Source organism: Rhinichthys klamathensis, unplaced genomic scaffold (genome assembly GCF_029890125.1).
Source record: "Rhinichthys klamathensis goyatoka isolate OS25496 unplaced genomic scaffold, OSU_Roscu_1.1 h1tg000159l_1, whole genome shotgun sequence".
In the NCBI taxonomy this organism is placed as follows: Eukaryota; Metazoa; Chordata; class Actinopteri; order Cypriniformes; family Leuciscidae; genus Rhinichthys; species Rhinichthys klamathensis.
The window spans coordinates 750987-770180 of record NW_026606693.1 but is presented as its reverse complement, the minus strand read 5'-3'; the positions used below and the strand labels follow the sequence as shown (position 1 = coordinate 770180).

Genomic DNA, 19194 nt, shown 5'->3' with positions numbered 1-19194 from the left:
TATGGTCTGGCAAAATCATTTTCAGAGGGGCGTCACCAATGGAAGTCACGGATAGACCTAAAACCAATCAGAGCGATGAAGGAGATGACGTATGCAGAGCGGCGAAGAATCTCAGAGTGTTGTTCTTTGCTCGGTTTTTAACAAAAAGGAAACGTTCAAATCGCTTAAAACAGACGCGATAGCTGATTCGAACGAGTGATGTTCGATGGCGGCATCCATCTTTGTAATGTAGGCTACAAAATCTGCTTCAAAATCCCAGCGCTGTCGTCATCGTGTAAAGCCCGCCCCAACGTTTCTGATTGGTGCCTCGATTTCGACGGATTGGAAATGGGCTTGAATGAGCTCTTTGCCAGACTAACTTTCAGAGCAAATCTAAAATCATGCCTCGGAACATTGCCTGATAGGGCAACAAGTCAGCTAAGCTTTCTGATGCAGCTTCAGTTCAGTCTAGCTTCAATCCTAATTAAATGCACCTGATCCATGTAATCAAGCCCTTCAGACTTATTTGAAAACTACAGGTATGAGTTTTGAAGCAGGGATGAAACTAAACGCTGCAGGGCTGTGGTCCTCCAGGTACTGAGTTTTGCACGCATGCTTTAGGAGAAAACTACCCTGACGTCGTCATACTCGGATCCTCTAATGTGGGCGGGGCTAAATTCGGCTGGCATCCAGGCTAGGAGAAAACGGTAAGTTATTTACATTGTGTTAAATTAAAGCTATATACTTTATCAGGTCATGCCTTCCCTGAGAATTGAATGTACAGTATGATTACTGTTTGAGCTACAGAACATTGCATTATCCTTCTGCAGGGATGGGCCTCGAGATCCACTTTCCTGCTAAGTTTAACTCCAACCTTAATCAAACACACTTGCACAACCTAATCAAAGTCATCAGGATTACTAGAACGCTACAGACAGATGAGTTTGATCAGGGTTTGAGCTGAGGAAAGTGGGCCTCGAGGGCCAGAGTTGCCCAGGCCTAAGTTACCCTAAACATGATCAATATTAAAGACTTCATTACATGTTATTTTAATCAGTCATAAATGTCACCTTGAAAAGTAATATGCCAGATTTGACATGCATAACCAATGAAAGTGTGGCAAAATGTCTTCACATGTTTTCCTAAAAATACTGTTAAGAACCCAGTTGGCCTGAAGATTTCCTTTTTTGCATAATTTGAAGCTTGGAAATGACATAAATATATTCTGCTCATAATACACCTCACATGTCTCATATTTCATCTAAAGCTCTTTGCACTGTATTCCAAAATCATTTTCACTTATAAGCGTCTGATGTATGCAGCAGCGTAATCTTGAAAATATTCTATAGAAAATTATATATTATATTGGGTTTTTGGAATGACATTTGCTAAACATTTGAGTGAAGTTAACTCTTAGAAAAACGACCTTTAACTTGCAATGCCCAAAGTCTGTTTGAATAGATTTCATAACCCCATTTTATGTTCCAAAAAATGATTTTATTTCATCACAGACATTGTGTAAGCAGTCTGACTGTGCTTTCCAAACATGAATGATGTTGTACAGTCTGGTTGCATGACAGCAGCAGCACTAAGATATCAGTCATGCACAGTTACAGATCAGAGCCAATCCAAACAGATCTGACCTTGAATGTCTTTGCACTTTAACTGATCAGAAATATACCCTTATTCATATTTACCTTTCCCTTTATAGCCTTTCAATGTAAAATCCCCCAGACTTTTAATGTACGATGTACATTTAATATATCACACACTTTTAAAGCAGCATTGGTGCCCTTTACCTCTTTCATGAGATCCCACTTACATGTAATTAGATAAAGACATCACTTTTACAACATTTCAAATACATTTCACACCATCTCTAAAAAGCAAGCCGATGTGATTCTTGTTTTATTATGAGTTATGTCGCGTTTTCTTTTCTGTCCCCAGCAGAATGTCCTCTGTTTTATTTTTTATTTTTATTTTTTTGTACGGGTGATTCCCTGGAGGTTTGTGATTTATCTGCTTCATGTCAACATTTCTTGCTCGTTGTGACAACTAACATATGCTACTACTCACACACCATACAAGCGTCTAAGTATAGCCGGAGCAACTTTTCTCTATTTGCGGATATGACGAGACATGACGGGCGAGTGACATATGTAGGCCTATGCTATTTTCCACGAAACCAATAAATACACGAAAAAATAAATACTTACAGTATGCTAGTGAATCCAGTTAAGACAAAAACATGTTTTGGAAGTAGGACTGAAAGGCTATGGATTAAAATAGTGTAATTCACTCTGTAATTTAAAAAAAAAAAAGTTAAAAACAAGGTGATAAATAATTATATAACTCAATATGATTAATTTGTGTACGTTATAGGTTAACTATTGAAATAATGTCTGAGATGTGTACCTTTGTAATCATGTATGAACATCTAGGAAATGTTCTTATGTAAATGTACGTTTATTTCGAATGGATTAAATCCAGAGAGAAAAGTGACGCTCATTGAGTATATGTATAAAGGGTAGGCATAATAAGCATAGGCTTCAGCCTACACCTTTTTCGGTTGTTATGCATGTATATATTGTTTTTGTTTTTTTTAATTATGTGTGAGGACCGAAATAAATTTTGTTGATTGATTGAATGATGATGTATTGGCATTTAAATTGAGTTAATTTTGAATTTAAGTTATAGTGTATCTTTAAAGATATACTTCAAAAGAATATTTTTAAGTGCGTACATAATGCAGTGTTCTCAGACACTTAATTGCATGTTAAACTACAATTAATTTAAGATTGCTTTTTTTACCCACTTATGTACATATATTTAAATTCAGAATTCAGAATATTGCCTTTGAAATATAGTTAAGGACAAGCATTTATAGTAAACTAATGAAACTGAACTAACTAAAATATACGTTAATGTTATTTCTTGAAACTTCCTATGTATAAGAACCATGATATAACCATATCAAGTATATTTGTAATTACACATTTGTAATGATGAAGTTGCAATTATGTCATAGAAAATATTGGTAACACTTTACAATAAGGTCCCAGTAGTTAACGTTTGTGGATGCATTAACTAACATTAGCAAACTCTGACCAATGCATTTGTATTTAATAATAATAATTATATATATATAAAAAATAACAATTAATTAATACCAGTAGTCAATAAAATTACAAAAAAAATGGTTAGTTCTATTAGTTCAGGTCAATTAAAAATATTAACAGATCTTTTGATCTAACATCTTTTGGTTTGAATAATGTCTTAGTAAATGTTGAAATTAATATTAACTCTGATTAATAAATACTGTCTGTTAAGACACATGAAAGTGTACTCTCTTTAAGTACACAAAAATAGCTTTTTATTTGAAAAATAATACTGTCTGCAAGTACAGTTTATTAAAATATACTTATAAGACTGCACTACAAGTTCACATTCATACAGTGCACTTTTTCCCCCTAGAGAGGGTCTGATGTAAACCATGCCATTTGGAGGTCAGTGTCCTTCTGTAAACTGCATGGCAGCCAGAATATCATGCTGTGAAGAAATGAACTTTAGGGAGGGGTGTGTTAGCTCAAATGAACGCTTTAGCTGTAGCCAGATCAGGCCACTATGTTGCATAACCGTCCCCTAGACCCGCTATAAAAAGAGCCACTTTCTCCAGATCTTGCACTGCATCCAGGCCCCGGCCACTTCACCATCTTATCAAGCGACGCCCTCAGCCTGAAACCCACGAGACATCATGCAGTCCGCCGACACTAAGCTAAGCCGAAACTCCCTCCAGCTGGCCCTGAGGCGCTACAGCACAGTGGTGCACAACATGGAGCAGACCGTCCTGCTCCCCAGCCTCCTGAGAGACGTGCCGTACGACGAGGCTCAGGACTGCGAGGCCGCAGACAACAGCATGGACCTGTACGAGTACTACCTTATGCTGAAAGCCGTGAAGAACACGGTGGAGAGCGGGCTCTTCCCCCACGACGACGCCAAGACCAAGAGTCACGCCGCCCTGCACAAAGGCCTGGAGCCGCTGCTGCTGGAGGCCGAACCCGAGGCGCTCTTCCACTTCCATCTGCGGGGGCTGTTCACAGTCATGGCCACGCTCGCAAACAAGTCCCAGAACTTGACTGACAAATACTTGGACATCATTGGGGTCAGCCATTAGGATGCAGCACATCTTGAGGAAGAATCCCTCTTGAGGTGGAAGCAATTAAGTTACCGTACCCGGAAAGCTGTTTACATCCTTGTCACGATCTATGTGACATGCAATAAAAAAAATCTGAAAAATTATTTTGTTTCAGAATTTTATTTAAGAACGTCCTTAATAAATTCTTTTTTTTCATCCTTTACATTTGGCTTGCAATATTATTTTGCATTCTTTGTAATTATTGTCAGTGAACTATATTGTGAGGAATTTTTTTTTAATTTGATATCTAAAAATGTAACTGCTTCCTCATATGAGAGATTGCAGAATACTCATTTTGTAAAGTACATACGCAAGATCACTGAAACATAAAAGAACTTCAGAAGACATAATTGAACATAATGTCATATTACATATGACTTTGTGTCATTTCAGTCAAAATAACCAGTACATAGTGAAATCTTCAGAGATGCAACAAATATAAGCCAATAAAAGACAATTCATGTCAATATTCCAAAATTACTGTATGTACACCAGTGCTTTTATTTATAATGGTAACACTTTATAATAAGGTTCATTAGTTAACTACCTTATTTAATAGTAAGTGAGAATGAACAATTATTCTTCAGCATTTATTCATCTTAGTTAATATTAATTTCAACATTTACTAATGCGTTATTAAAATCAAAGGTTGTATTTACATACATTAACAAACTAACATTAACAAAGATTAACAAATACTGTAACAAATGTATTGTTCATGTTAGTAAATAGATTAATGTTAACTAATGAACCTTAATGTAAAGTGTTACCATTTATATCATATTATACTTTTTATTAATAGCTTTATTTTTTAGTAAATTTGTTATGTGATTTTGCCATTTTTTTATAATAATTATTATACTAAAAAAGGCTGGGTTGTTTCCACCTATGTTTTGGTCAAATATGGACAATCCATATTGTGTAATTTGAAATACTAGAATTTAGGTTTGATTTATTCATTCATTTTTCCCCAGATCAAAATTTTAGTGCTTCAACTCATTTCAGTTGCCAAGTTGCCAAGTTTAAGTTTCCCCTTTCTAATATTTATATTTTATTGTAGCTTTATTTAATGTAACAATATAGTTTTAGGTTTGGTTAATGATAATAACTCTAAAATACACACTTTCTAGAAAGCCCTGTAATCATTTCAGGAATAATCTGTTTTTTAACTGTGAATTTATGACAAAAAAAAAAAAAAAAGAAAGAAATCGATGAGCTTCCAAAGTAAACCAAGAGTAACTGAATCTGTTGCAAAACTCCTGGGATCGCACACGATTGCATGAGACGAGCTATCGGTACAATATCCGTGCCAAAGTCCAGCTGAAATCAGTCGGGTCATCATAAGGTTTAGAAAATCAAACTCAGTTTTAAAATTGATTGTTGTTAAATCATGATACGGAGATGTAAAACATTTGAAAAATTATTTTGGTCAAGCTCTGGGTAAATAAATGTAATCTTTTATTAAACCAAATCAATGAAATGGTAGATCGAAAATGTCCAACCTGTTGTGGACAAATGAACAACAGATTAAAATACTATGATTCTAATGTATGGGCATTGTATACATTTTCTTAGATAACTCATGTCCCTTTTAAAGCAGATCAGTTAATAAATGATCAGAAAATAAATATATTGTGTACGACATGAAAAAACACCCAAATGTCAGGCCGTTTGGGTGTTTGTAAATGTGTTTAGTGTGCAGAGCTTACCTGGTGGCAGAAAATGACATTTCCACCACTTGTTTTCTGCCACCACAATGTGTGTAACAACTGCTCCCACATGGTCTATTGACCGTCCTGTCACAATCATCTGTAAGGTCACTTCAGGGGTTCTGAGGGCCTCATGTATGCATGCCCTTGATTTATGCAACATGCTTTTTGACATTGTGCCATGCATAATGACATAATCAGTCTCCTACACATCCATAACGATTCAGACTGTGAAAGGAACAGTTCACCCAAAAATGAAAATTCTGCCATCATTTACTCACGCTCATGTCATTTCACAGATTATTGTACATTTTGAAGTGTTTTCTTGCTGTTATTCTTGTTTTTTGAGGGTGGGTAAATAATGGTTTAGTTTAGTGTCGACTGTCCCTAAAATAAACTAATGTGGATTTGCATTGGAAAACAAATGAAAGCCCAAATAAAGAAATCAGATTGTCCTTTTAAATAGTTTAATGACATTGAGTACACAACTTAATAAATCAATATAAGAGTATTTATAACAGAAAAGTCTGTTAAACCAGATTTTCAACTATAGTCTTCATGTTCCTTGTGACAACTACATCGACTCAACGGATTGGATGAAACGGCTCCACGATTTCGGCAAATGTCTTCCGTTCTGGTTTGAGAAAGAACATTTTTAAAAGGTTACAGGAATGAAAGTATTGTGGCAACATGCGCAGTAATTTAAAACACACTAATGTGGCTGGATTTCCACGTGCTGTTGTTACCTTTCACTTTAAAATCATCAGGATGCAGTCGGATGTACTCATTCATGTCCCTGTCCAATGAGGCATATTTGTAATTCTCATATTTTGTGAGATGATAGCCAATGAACCATGCAATGGTTGTGAACAGCGCTTGCCGATGAACACCTGTATATATAATAAAAGAAAAAAGCGGGAGGAAAGTCAAAGCACTGCACAAGATATGTTTGCATAATCCTGACTGTTTTGCATGCTTGCCGTTTCATGTTCAATTGATGTTTTAATCTTCATTCAAATTCTGTTAACTTTACTGGTAATAGGCACATTTTGTTAATTTGTTTAACGTATGTAATGTATTAGTCACCATGAAATCAAAATGGACAATTCTTATTTTTTAAATAATATTGAACTATTTACTATACATGATTTATTTCTTCCATCGACATCTCTTCACTAATGTTTACTGGTGTGAGGGCGGGGCAACCTGTCACTCACATGAGATCCACCAATAGCAAACCACAATCATCCAATCAATTCCCCATGGACAAAATAAAGTCCCGCCCAACATTTTTTGTTTGAGAAACAGTTTCACTTAAATACTTCAGGCTTACATTTCAAGCTGACTTTAAAGCCTGTATGACTGTTTCAATTTCAGTTTATATTTAAAAAACGATATAGTGCTGAAATGCAAATTATATACAGTCACTCACAAGCAATATTATTGGTTTAGGGGATAAGAACGAGTGCGATAGTAATCCATTGGTCTTGGTAATAAAAAAATGTCCCAATGGTAGTAGTAACCATTGATTGTATTTTTTATTTATTTATTATTCTTACATGGTACTACCATGTAAATAACAAGGCATATGAATGTGGTGTTCATTCAATACTACCATGTAATTGTAAATGTCAAACTACCACCATGTCTGAAGTGAACCACCACAGTTTTTGTAAATAGGGCAAAGTAAAATCAGCCAGGAACGCACTCATTTGACATTATTATGCCATCAATTGACAGTGTGTTTGTTACGGGTGTGAACTGCATTGATGCAGATTTGTTCTCACCGGCTTTGAGTGCAGGCCTGCGGTTCAAGCTGTTGTGCAGCAACGCGGTCGCCCAGCCGCACACCCCGAGCCACACCGAATTTCTGTTGACGATCCCCGGAGGAGGCAGACGTTTCGCCTCATCAGGCAGAAGCCCCATGTTCCCAGATAACAGTCTTTTCTGAAGACAGAACACTTAACTTTCCATATCACCTCCTAGAGGAAACCAAGGGCAATGTTTAGGCGGAAATGGTAACCGGTCCGGGGAGAAACACACGACGAATTACAAGGGTTCCGGAGCGGGCTTCAATGGATGAATACCGAAATCGCATACTTCTCTACTAAGTTATATAGTAGGCGAAAAACAGCATGGCTGAATTCGGAACCGCATACTAGCATCTACTATTACTACTTCTGCCTGCCATAGAAAGATATTGTAAAATTAGTGAGAGTAGTTTGACAGTATGTGGTTCTGCAGAATCTGTGACAAAAGAAGTTGGCCTGCTATGTCAGAATTCACAGTACGCATAAAAGAGTATTGGAAAAAATACTTCTTATTCTGAAGTTTGCATACGATGGACACTTTACTATCCCATGAGGCCACGGGAATGGATATGAGAATGAAGCAACGCAACTGACAGTTGTAAATCACATGATAATGACAACATGGCCATGTAGTACGTCCAGATTACATTCACACTACACACATTCATACTATAGCGGTTGTGAAGTAATTAGGCTACTTATTCAAAATAAGTACGTACTCAAGAGTATGTGATTTCGGATGCAGCCGGGCGCTTCCGCCATTAGTAAAATAATAAAAAGTCAAAATTGTGAGATGTAAATTTGAGAAAATCCAGAAGTAAATCCAGAAATCTAAGGGGAACTCATACTTATATATGAGTTTAAACCTTGCAATTGTGAGGAAAAAGTCAGAATTTTCAGACTACTTTTTTTTTTTGGGCGAAACAAGCTTCCATAGATCTAAAAAAAAATAAAAAAATAAAAAAAAACCGATTTATTAGCTTTTCTGCAATTCTGTTTAGCCATTTTCACAGTTCAATCAAGTAAAGTCGCTGCGGGTAGAAGCAGAACTTCAAATCCCAGAATGCAGCGGGGTTTTTCCCGGAGTCTGTCTTCCACTGGGGAAGCAGTATGACGTCATTATAAAAAAAAACCCGAGGAAACTCTGCGATTATTGTGCAGCAACACTGGAGCCGAAAATCTGCCGAGGTTGCTGTTGGGCGCTGCGCGACTGCTATTATCGTTTAGATTAAGAGCCTGGAGAAAAGACTGAATGCATTCGGAATAATAGAAGCAGTGGGGTGAATCCCCTGTGTTTGGTAAGTGAAAAGATGATTTAATGTGACCTTTAATGTGCAGAACATCCTGCTATAGCTAATGGAGAACACTATGCCTGCTGGTTTTATATCATCATAACATGAAATATGCAGTTTTCACTATTTATAAAGGGTCCAAATAGAAAGAAAAGGATTTAGGCCATGGCTGTGCCTTTTCTCCTTCTCCTCTGCTCAGAGGTATATTGCATATCAGATTTCAGTTTTCTGCTTGGAGATATTGCAGATCTTTTTTTCATACCGAGTGGGGATCAATAAAGTATTTCTTTTCTGTTCTATGATTTATTATGCTTTTTTTGTATGCATGTATATATGCATGCATATGTGTGTATATATATATATATATATGTGTGTGTGTGTGTGTGTGTGTGTATGTGTGTGTATGCATGCATGCATGTAAGTATATATGTGTGTGTGTGTGTGTGTGTGTGTGTGTGTGTGTGAGTGAGTTTTCGAAATAATCCACACATTAGAGTCATAATGTTTAATATGTAAAGTTATATTTGATTTATTTTCAGCATTTATTTCTGGATCCAAATGAAATATATATTTTGTTATACTATGAGTGTAAAAAGTTGTGCTCATGCTGTTGCATTATGTTGCAAGCAAACTATGTAATGTGAGGGTTAAATAGCATAAACATGGATTTCTAATTTTTTTTTATTGAACAATTAAAATGTATAGCTATAAAACAACAACTATGCATATATGCCATACATTGTGTGCAAAAAGATATAAATATAAATGTGACTGATCACAAACTCAACTAAGATTTTTTATTTTATAAATATTATTTGCATTCAAAATGAAAAAGTTTGTTTGCAGTGGTAATGACATGGTGAAGTGTTCATGCATACAACAAATCAAGCTAAGTCTATTGAATCGAAACGGTTTTTAAAAGGGGGTTTATGCACATTTTCAGCTATATTTCTTGTAAGCTGCGTATGCTAACTTTCAGCACCATTCTTAATTAGCTGTTGAACAAGTGTTTGCCTGTATGCATGTGTGTTGACAGGCCTCTGGGAGTTGCTCTTTATTCCTTGTGTCTTTATTGCGCTCCTCTCAGCATCCTGCCATAGGCCTTGGCAACAGCAGTGTTTGAGCGCATGCATAGCAGCTTCTCCTATAGCAACACTTCAGAGACAAACACAGCTAATGTGTGTGGTGAAATACAGAGGCACTGTTGATTGAATCAATTAAAGAATGGAAAGCCAAAAAAAAAAAAAAAAAACGGTCCCCAGGGACATCGGGCGTAGTTTATTCCCTCGTTTGTTCTCAGTAATGCATCACTGGTGACATTGAAATGTTTGTTCTGTAAGGGCTGCTGAGGCTCTGTTACTTCAAACGCTGTTTTATCAGAGGGATGTTGCTCAGCCGTGTGTGTTTTGCATTGCAGTTTTTAACACCCACGTATTATCTGCCTGTCTGTCTGTCTGCCTGTCTCTCTCTCTCTCTTCATTCATGTTCCCTCAGCTGAGCGTGAGCATGGAGGATTATGACTACTTATTCAAAATTGTGCTGATTGGAAATGCTGGAGTGGGCAAAACCTGCCTCGTCCGACGCTTCACTCAGGTGTGTGTGGAATCATTTCCAGCTCTAGAGGTTTGCAGTGTGCAGCGTTTCTACAGGTTTGATGGTCCTCTATTATAATTTCATAATAAGGTAATTCAAACGTCTTCATCTTGCATTGTCTAGGGGCTGTTCCCTCCTGGACAAGGCGCCACCATTGGAGTCGATTTTATGATCAAAACTGTGGAAATAAAAGGAGTGAAGGTGAAGGTGGGTGTGACTCATTATTATGCATAAAGAATGCTTAAAGAAATGTGAAAAGTGATAGATTTTAGTTTCAGTTTTCAGTCTTTATTTTGTATTAAGTTATTTCTGTAATCTTTTTTAAAATCTTTTTTTTATATTCTATGCTTTTGAGTCTTTTGGTTATGCTCTTGATTTCTTTTTGTCATGAATTGTAAATTGTCCTTTGTTAAAGGGGCTATGTAAATAATAATAATAATTATTATTATTTCTTTTTTATGGACATAGCATAGGCCCAAACCCAAGGACACCTAACAATTTAATAATACAGATACAAATAATAATAGTAATTATTATTATTATGATTTCTTTTTTATTTACATAGCCCCAAACGCAAGGGCACCTCACATTATTATTATTATTATTATGATTTCTTTTTTATTTACATAGCCCCAAACCCAAGGATACTTCACAATATAATAATAATAAATAACTTTTTATTTTGTATTATTATCCATTGACAAGGCTGTTGGTAGATTTTGGAAATGACACATGGAGGATTCTTAACATGGCCAAATATAAAATAAAGAAATCAATGTAAAAAAAAAAAAAGACTGTTATAAGACTGCATTGCTTTAAATATACTGTATATATATATATATATATACTATACAAGTATTGTATACGCACCGGGCAAAAAAAAAAAAAAATACAGTTTGCATCAGTGTATGTCACATTTTAATATTAAATTAACAAATAATGTTAAAATAAATAAGTAAAACAAAAAGTTTATTTCCCTTACTCCGCTACAAATCCCTAAATGTAACGGTATTCAGAACAGAACAGGAATTAAAAATATGAGTATAAAACAAACATAAATTATAGTGGCATTTATAACACATTTATATTATATAATTGTGGAAAGCATCAGCTTAGACCACTGGAACACTGTGACAGATTTAGCATGTGTTTTTGCATCTAAAGGCACCTCTGAGCCTTTTTCAGCATTCCACTTCACTTCCTGCTAATGTAATGGAGTGAAAGCTGTAGTTTGTGTTGGGTTCTGCTGAACGTGTTAAGTGACTTTTTGATCCACAGCTCCAGATCTGGGACACGGCCGGGCAGGAGAGGTTCCGCTCGATTACCCAGAGTTACTACCGCAGTGCCAACGCCCTCATCCTCACCTACGACATCACCTGTGAAGATTCCTTCCGGTGCCTTCCTGAGTGGCTGAGGGAGATCGAGCAGTATGCCAACAACCAAGTGGTGACAATCTTAGTAGGTGAGTATTCAAGCTTCAGTTTATCTATCTATCTATCTATCTATCTATCTATCTATCTATCTATCTATCTATCTATCTATCTATCTATCTATCTATCTATCTATCTATCTATCTATCTATCTATCTATCTATCTATCTATCTATCTATCTATCTAAAAAAAAAAAATTCTGTCATCAATTGCCCTCATGTCATTCCAATCCAAACCCATAATACAGTAGTCAACATTTAAAGTGGATAAAAAAAGTTCAGCAAAGTTGTCCTAAGACAAGAAGGGGTATTGTTCAAAATTCATGTTTAACTTTGATGAAAGCTTTTGATCCACTTCAAATGTTGACTAGTGTACTTTTGTTCATCTTTGAAACACAAATGAAGACATTTTTAATGAAATCTGAGAGATCATACATTGGAAGCTCAACCACATATGCTTGACACGCGAGAACAAACCCTGTTGTTTCTTGCGGAAGTTCAAATGTGTGTGTGAGTGAGCCCTATTGGTTTCTCATGTGTCGAGCAATCATGTTTAACCTTCCATTTATCATATTTGAGTGCTCTATTTATGTTCGCAAATCAGTGTTTATATGAGAATAAAAGCCTAAATTAAATCATCATATAAAGCGATCGTTCTCTTCAGAAGACTTGAATTAAACCACTCGATTCATATAGATTGATTTAATATAGTCTTTATGAACATTTTGAAGTGTCATCTTCGTTTAGGAGTAAATACGTAATACGTGAGCAGCAATATACTGTAATCGAACATCTGAAGCCGTCCACACTGCGAGAGCGACGTTGAGATGAATATGTAAATTTGTACTGTGGGCTTTCCTCTCAGTAACAAAATAAACACAGAACAAAATTGAGAAAACCGCAAGCATTTTAATAAAGCATAAGAAAAACATCTGGTCGTAGCATCGTGGATATCCACGGCTCTCCGGTAAAGTCACGTCACTTTTATTTATATATCACTTTATACAATAGATTGGTTAAAATCAAGCAGCTTTACAGTAATAAACACGAGATAAAGTGCCAGGGTCTCGTTTCATCAGAAGTAGAAGCCACACCTACCTATTACGTAATCGCCACGGACCAATGACAGTGCGAAGGCGTTTAGCAGCCGGAGCAAACTTTTCCGGAAAGTTCGCTTTAGCAAGCTGTTTCCAAGCTGATTTTGTTCGAAATGACGTCATATCAGTTCGTTCTTTGATTTTGCTTGAAGTTAGTGAAGTAAGTGAGTTTGAGCTTTGATTTAAAAACAGGAAGAGATGACACTGTTCTGATAGATACTATGTAACTGCGCGGAAAAATATGACCCTTCATAATAAATAATGCTTTGAATGAATTCTGTTTGAGAGCTACATATGGCAATTTATCTGTTCAATAAAATACCTTACTCACCTGTTGAGTAATAAAAACACCATCTCTGCGTCGCTTTTACAACATTTCAAATCCCTCAGTTCTCGCCGTCTCTGCCAAGCCAAGCCGATGTTGATTCTTGTTTTATTACGAGCTCTGTCACGCTCTCTTTTTGCCAGCAGACTCTCCTCGGTTCAGTGTTTGTTTAAAACGGGTCATTCACCAGAGGATGGAGATTTAGATGCTCCATGTCAACCTTTCTCGTTTCTTGTGACAACTGACCTCTGCCACTCGCACACCATACACACGTCAAAGTAGCCGGAGCAACTTCTCTCTATTTACGGATATGACGAGACACACAGGCGAGTGACGTATGCAATCCCGACAGGTCTTAAATATAAACACTTATAATAGGCTTAACATTGTGAATCAGGGTAAGACAAAAACACTTTTTGGAAGAAGGATTAATGATGTATTGACCAATTATTTAAATTGTCTTACTTTTGAACAAAAATAGTTACATAGTGTACCTTTAAATTTTTGCCAGGCGTCGCAAATGGTAAAAAACATTATTTAACCTCTGCATTCATTTGTTTGTCATGAACTCACGCTCATTTCCCTCCATTTCATCTGTTATGGATTTTTTATCCCCAAACCTAACTATTTTAGATTTGGCTCCCTAAGACTAACTAAACTAGTATAACTTATACGCTAGCACGTCTAAATATAATTGACGTTAGCTACGTTCAGGCATCAGCGAGTCTACAGTCGACTACAGCGTCCAGAGCCGATAATTCTAACTTACTTGTTCTCTTGCTGCGCAGCTTAAATGACAGACATACTTGAGTAATTGTCCTTTAAATGTTCTTTATTACGGTCGGGAGTCTCGAGCAGTTCTCAGAGAATCTCCCAAAAAGAAGCAATAAGCATGGCCGGTGGATCTCAGACAAATCCCATTGAGAATCCCACCAGTAAACACAAATACAACAGTTTTTATAGAATAGGGAGGTATGGCAAAATGACATATTATATAATTTCCCTACAATTTGATTGGTTACTTCAAATTTAGACTGTCTAGTTTCATTTCCCATATTTGTTGTTATTTATACACACACACGCAAAGTCATACGTTTTCCATTGGTTTCGTACAGTACATTCTGTTCAAATGTTAGATGTTAGACAAGGTTAGATGTTAGTCTAACCTAGTTAGTTTAATATATATTTTAAAATTTCCACCACACATCTCATCTCAAAATCCAATCAACAACCGATGCATAGAACCAAGTCTCCGTTTGCATCTGTGGCTACTTCTGTTTCACCGCGATTTTAATGCTGAGAGTTTCATGACATCTGTGATTTACCAAAAAGTTTCATATACTTGCTGATTAAGGTGCTCATGCAGATGTTGGAAACCGTCCATCAACATTACTTTAATACGTTTTCGGAGCTGTTGAATATGCAAACAGCTTACTTGTTAACACCGAACAAACTGACTCGCTTACATCAGACCATCTAGCTGTCAACATATGTTGGATGTCCTTGTCACCAGAGCATTTGAGCCCTGTTCGATACTGTTGTCGTTCACAGGGAATAAGATCGACTTGGCCGATAAGCGAGAGGTCCACCGGCAGCGAGCGGAGGAGTTTGCGGAGGCGCAGAGCATGCTGTATCTGGAGACCTCAGCCAAAGAATCGGACAACGTGGAGAAGCTCTTTCTGGATCTGGCCTGCGAACTGATCCGCGAGGCCAAGCAAAACACGTTGGACAACAACGACTCCACCCCCATGCCTGGAGAAGGGAAAAACATCAATTACTTGAGTTGCTGCAGCATGAACTAAGTAGACTCGGCCTCCCTGTCTGGCTGAGGACGCAACATGGATCGCATACAAAGTGGTTGTATTGTTGGTGACCACTAACGTAGTTGCAGTGGTTACACTTTGCCACTTCTTGTCTACTTCTTATACCCTTCTCAAATCCCTGAGTATTTTAAAACATACATTCGGGAAAAACATAACAAGATGCTGCTGCTTTTAAAGGGGGGGTTGGGGGGGGGTTGGTCCGAAGCTCCTAGATGCTTTTGGACTGTAAAAAGGGCCTTGTTACACAATAATGCTTGCTAGTAGGTCAGACAATGAGATTTTCTACACTTCTGTACAATGCAACAGTTGGGATTTCCCTGCTGACTGTATTTGTGCCAATGTATTTGTCATATTAGAGATTTGTTTTCTTCGCAATCTCACCCACTTGAAGGACTAAATCATCCAGAAATTGACATTCTGTCATCATTTAATCACCCTCATGTCATTCCAAAGCCATATTACTTACTTTCTTCTGTGGAACACAAAAGAAGATGTTTCGAAGAATGTTCACGCTGATCTTTTCCCGGATGAAAACGCACAGTGACCAGAGCAGTCCACGTGACTTGTGCGCTATATTTCAAGTCTTGTGAAGCCAAACCGCTTACGGTTTGGAACGACATGAGGGTGAGTAAATGCGGATTGAATTTTAATTTTAGGGTGAACTGCTCCTTTAAGAACCATTGCCACAAAATTGGTGTGTTGATGTGCACATTTATTACTCGCACAAAATGCACTTCTTGATGATTCCATGCGAGATCGTTTGAGGTTGCTAATGCATGCTTTTCTTTTTTTAAATGAAAGTCAATGCGAACAGACAGCCAGCTACCGTCAATAATCTGTGACAGGAAGATGTGAAGTAAAACCCCCTCATTTATTAGGCGGAGAATATAAACTATCCACTAAACATCCACTGCTTAAATGGAAGCCTGGCTGTTAATACTCAATGAAGGCCATGTCATTTTGATAAGTCACAGCAAAAACCCAATGTGCCTCTGCCATTTCCATCCTGTCGTAATGCGTTACATAGCACCCCGGGGAATCTCTTGGGGTACATGTTTGGGTCACGTTTCACCCCAAAATGTGACTCAAATCGTGTCAATATATTGGTCTGGGTGCAAGTTTGTTTTTTCTCTTGGATTTGAGTTTGTTTGTTCTCATTATTTTAAGAATAATTCTCATTAGATTATCAGTACAGTAATTGGAATAATCCTGTCCAGACACAGTTACTGTATATATTGTTTTTTTTATAGTTTTGTCTTTTTTTTCACAGTACAACATATTAATTCTACCATAACATGTAGAATTACAACTATTTACAATTACAACTTTAAAGTGTGTTTTTTGTTTCGTTTTTGCATTACAGTCATGAATAGGAATGGAAAATGTGCATAATTTTTAAGCACACTGTAAAAATGTTATTGTTCACACAATAAGCTCCATTTTCTTTGCAAAACTATGATTTTGAAGTGAAACACACAGCCGTTCAAAAGTTTGGGATGAGTTATATTGGTTTGAAGGAAATTAATTATTTTATTCGGCAAAGATGCATTAAATTGCTAAAAAGTGACCGTAAAGACATTTAGATTTCTATTTCAAATAAATGCACTTTTGATGTATCAGTTTCCACAAAAATATTAAGCAGCACAACTGTTTTCAACATTGATAATACTAACAAGAAATGATTCTTCAGCATCAAAACGTCGTATTAGAATGATTTCTGAAGGATCATGTGACTCTGAAGACTTGAGTAATGATGCTGAAGATTCATCTTTACGTCACAGGAATAAATGACTGTTTTAAAATGTATTCAAACATTCATTTTAAACTGTAATAACATTTCACAATATTACTATGTTTAATCAGCCTTGGTGAACATAAGAGACTCAAAAATGTGACGACTTTAAACCTTTGAACGGCGGGTTCTTGACTGGTTTTATGAGATCTACCAGTCCAGATTTTTTAGTGGCTTTGCACATTATATCCTAAAAAGTAAACACAATGAACTCAATGTAATAATGCACTGTCTAAAATGCTTATTTCATTCCATATTAATAGTTTGTTTTCCCTATAGGAATACTCCTGACTCACTTTTGGAGATATTCTGTCCTACACATTATTACATATTACAAGAACTGAAATATACCAGGATGCTTTGTAGTTCATTTAGTCCAGCTTTAGTATTGTAATAAGCGTAGCGATGTTTAAAGCTTTTGGCACTTGAGAGGCCAAGAGAACAGTGTGTGTGTGTAGTTTTTGTGTGAATGAGAGATATCATGTATTCCATAGATGTTTCAGTGAGTTCTTGCACAAATGGTCTTTGTGTTTCAATGCATTGTATTGAGGAAAAGACGATGGAGTTGTTTAACGGTGTGATGCAGTGATTCTGATTTCTGTTCTGGAACTGTGTTGTGCATTTTAATGACTTTTTAAACAGTTGGAACTTGTACCTCCAACCTTGGCTGTGCTGTAAGGTTGTTTGCACCTGTGTCATTACAATGGAACTGTGAATCTCCTCTTTTATAGACTGTCAGTATTTTACTTGCTGCTACAGAGCTTTTTCCTTTATCCTTTTTTTATTAACAAAATTGACGGAATTACATCCGAGGTTTTAGATGCCTTGTGCTTGGTTATATTTGTGATGATGATGATGATGATGATGATAATAATTCAATGATTTTGTTTAGAGTGATTTTTTTTTAACACTCAACAAAATCCAACACTAACTTGAGGACCAATTGTTTTACTTTTTTTTTTTTTTTCATGCCAATTACTTTTCAGTATAATGCATTTTCCTCATATTTACGCATTGCTGCTTATATGATATTAAGCTTTTCTATTAACATTTTATTTTAAAGTGATAACCTTTTCTAGTTTTGTATAAACTGTTTTCTTTATATGTTACTTGACGTGCCATGCACAGTATTTTCTCTGTCAGGTATTTTTGTCTAGCTTTGTTTTACAGATACTCGCCATATTGTAATGTGTTGCATTGTGTACCAATGGGACTCTATAATAATTTCTTTTCTATGTTAAAGGCCCTAATTTCCAGTAGAAGTTGTTACTAAGCGCTTACATTTTCTGTGGACAATGTTATTATGTCTCATTATGTAAAGACAATATTCATCAAGGAGTAACAGTCTTTTGTCTAGTGAAGATGAAACTCAATTCTTTCGCTGTACATTTATGTGCTTTTGGTATATAAGTTGTGATGCGTCTTCTGCGATTAATTTGTCATAATGAGACAAACCCCACGACTGCAGCAATTCAGTATTGCGAATATGTTTTCTTGAGCAATTCTGTGTGTGTAACTTTGTGTTTTAATTCTCAGCATATAGACTGCAAGTTAATACATTTCTCCAAATAAACATGGTTATGACACTATCTGTATTATTGTGGTTGTGGGAAATGAGTTAAACATTTTTTGTAGATTCAATTTCCTTTACAAAAAATAATATTTTTAATACTAATATATTTTTAAAAATACATACTAATATAATTCACTAATACAATTTTACTGATATTCCATGAATATTATAATACAGGTAGACAAACTTTATTGTTGGCTTGAGCCTTTAGCCAGAAAGTTTGAAGTAGTTTTAACAGCTTTAAGTTGGAAGGTTTTAAGTTTTAGTTTAGTTAGTAGATTTAAAAGCTAGAAATTTGGACACACACACACACACACACACACACACATAGAGAGAGAGAGAGAGAGAGAGAGAGAGAGAGAGAGAGAGAGAGAGAGAGAGAGAGAGAGAGAGAGAGAGAGAGAGAGAGAGAGAGAGAGAGATGGGAAAATTAGGGACTCTAAATAATAATAAGTTTAAATAGTGTATATATTATGATTTATGATATGATTTTTAAATAGTGTATATATATATGTTATGATTTATGATACGATTTTAACGTAAGCTACGGTTATTAATTTCGTAAGGGGTGAGGA

At 36.2% G+C, this 19194-nt stretch overlaps 3 protein-coding genes across 3 annotated transcripts; 2 read left to right on the top strand and 1 right to left on the bottom strand.

Moving 5' to 3' along the window:
• Positions 1-3656: 3656 nt before the first annotated feature.
• On the top strand, positions 3657-4213 carry thrsp (thyroid hormone responsive). The gene has a single exon (XM_056258756.1). The coding sequence runs from the start codon at positions 3734-3736 to the stop codon at positions 4151-4153; it is 420 nt and encodes a 139-aa protein (XP_056114731.1). The 5' UTR covers positions 3657-3733; the 3' UTR covers positions 4154-4213.
• Positions 4214-6333: 2120 nt separating this feature from the next.
• ndufc2 (NADH:ubiquinone oxidoreductase subunit C2) lies at positions 6334-7918 on the bottom strand. Its single transcript, XM_056258755.1, has 3 exons — positions 7671-7918; positions 6630-6773; positions 6334-6517 (listed from the first exon to the last, which is right to left on the bottom strand). The coding sequence occupies exons 1-3, from the start codon at positions 7807-7809 to the stop codon at positions 6468-6470; spliced, it is 333 nt and encodes a 110-aa protein (XP_056114730.1). The 5' UTR covers positions 7810-7918; the 3' UTR covers positions 6334-6467.
• Positions 7919-8826: 908 nt separating this feature from the next.
• Positions 8827-15788, top strand: rab30 (RAB30, member RAS oncogene family). The gene is made up of 5 exons (XM_056258780.1): positions 8827-8992; positions 10481-10579; positions 10703-10786; positions 11858-12041; positions 14983-15788. The coding sequence occupies exons 2-5, from the start codon at positions 10493-10495 to the stop codon at positions 15231-15233; spliced, it is 606 nt and encodes a 201-aa protein (XP_056114755.1). The 5' UTR covers positions 8827-8992; positions 10481-10492; the 3' UTR covers positions 15234-15788.
• The last annotated feature ends 3406 nt before the right edge of the window (positions 15789-19194 follow it).

Excerpts from the sequence above, each read along its gene's own strand:
- thrsp (XM_056258756.1), top strand. The coding sequence starts at position 3,734 with ATGCAGTCCGCCGACACTAAGCTAAGCCGAAACTCCCTCCAGCTGGCC.
- ndufc2 (XM_056258755.1), bottom strand. The coding sequence starts at position 7,809 with ATGGGGCTTCTGCCTGATGAGGCGAAACGTCTGCCTCCTCCGGGGATC. Across the intron at positions 6,774-7,670 it reads CAGGCCTGCACTCAAAGCCG|GTGTTCATCGGCAAGCGCTG; the intron begins GTGAGAACAAAT and ends TTATATATACAG. Across the intron at positions 6,518-6,629 it reads TGATGATTTTAAAGTGAAAG|AACGGAAGACATTTGCCGAA; the intron begins GTAACAACAGCA and ends TTCTCAAACCAG.
- rab30 (XM_056258780.1), top strand. The coding sequence starts at position 10,493 with ATGGAGGATTATGACTACTTATTCAAAATTGTGCTGATTGGAAATGCT. Across the intron at positions 10,580-10,702 it reads TCGTCCGACGCTTCACTCAG|GGGCTGTTCCCTCCTGGACA; the intron begins GTGTGTGTGGAA and ends TGCATTGTCTAG. Across the intron at positions 12,042-14,982 it reads AGTGGTGACAATCTTAGTAG|GGAATAAGATCGACTTGGCC; the intron begins GTGAGTATTCAA and ends TGTCGTTCACAG.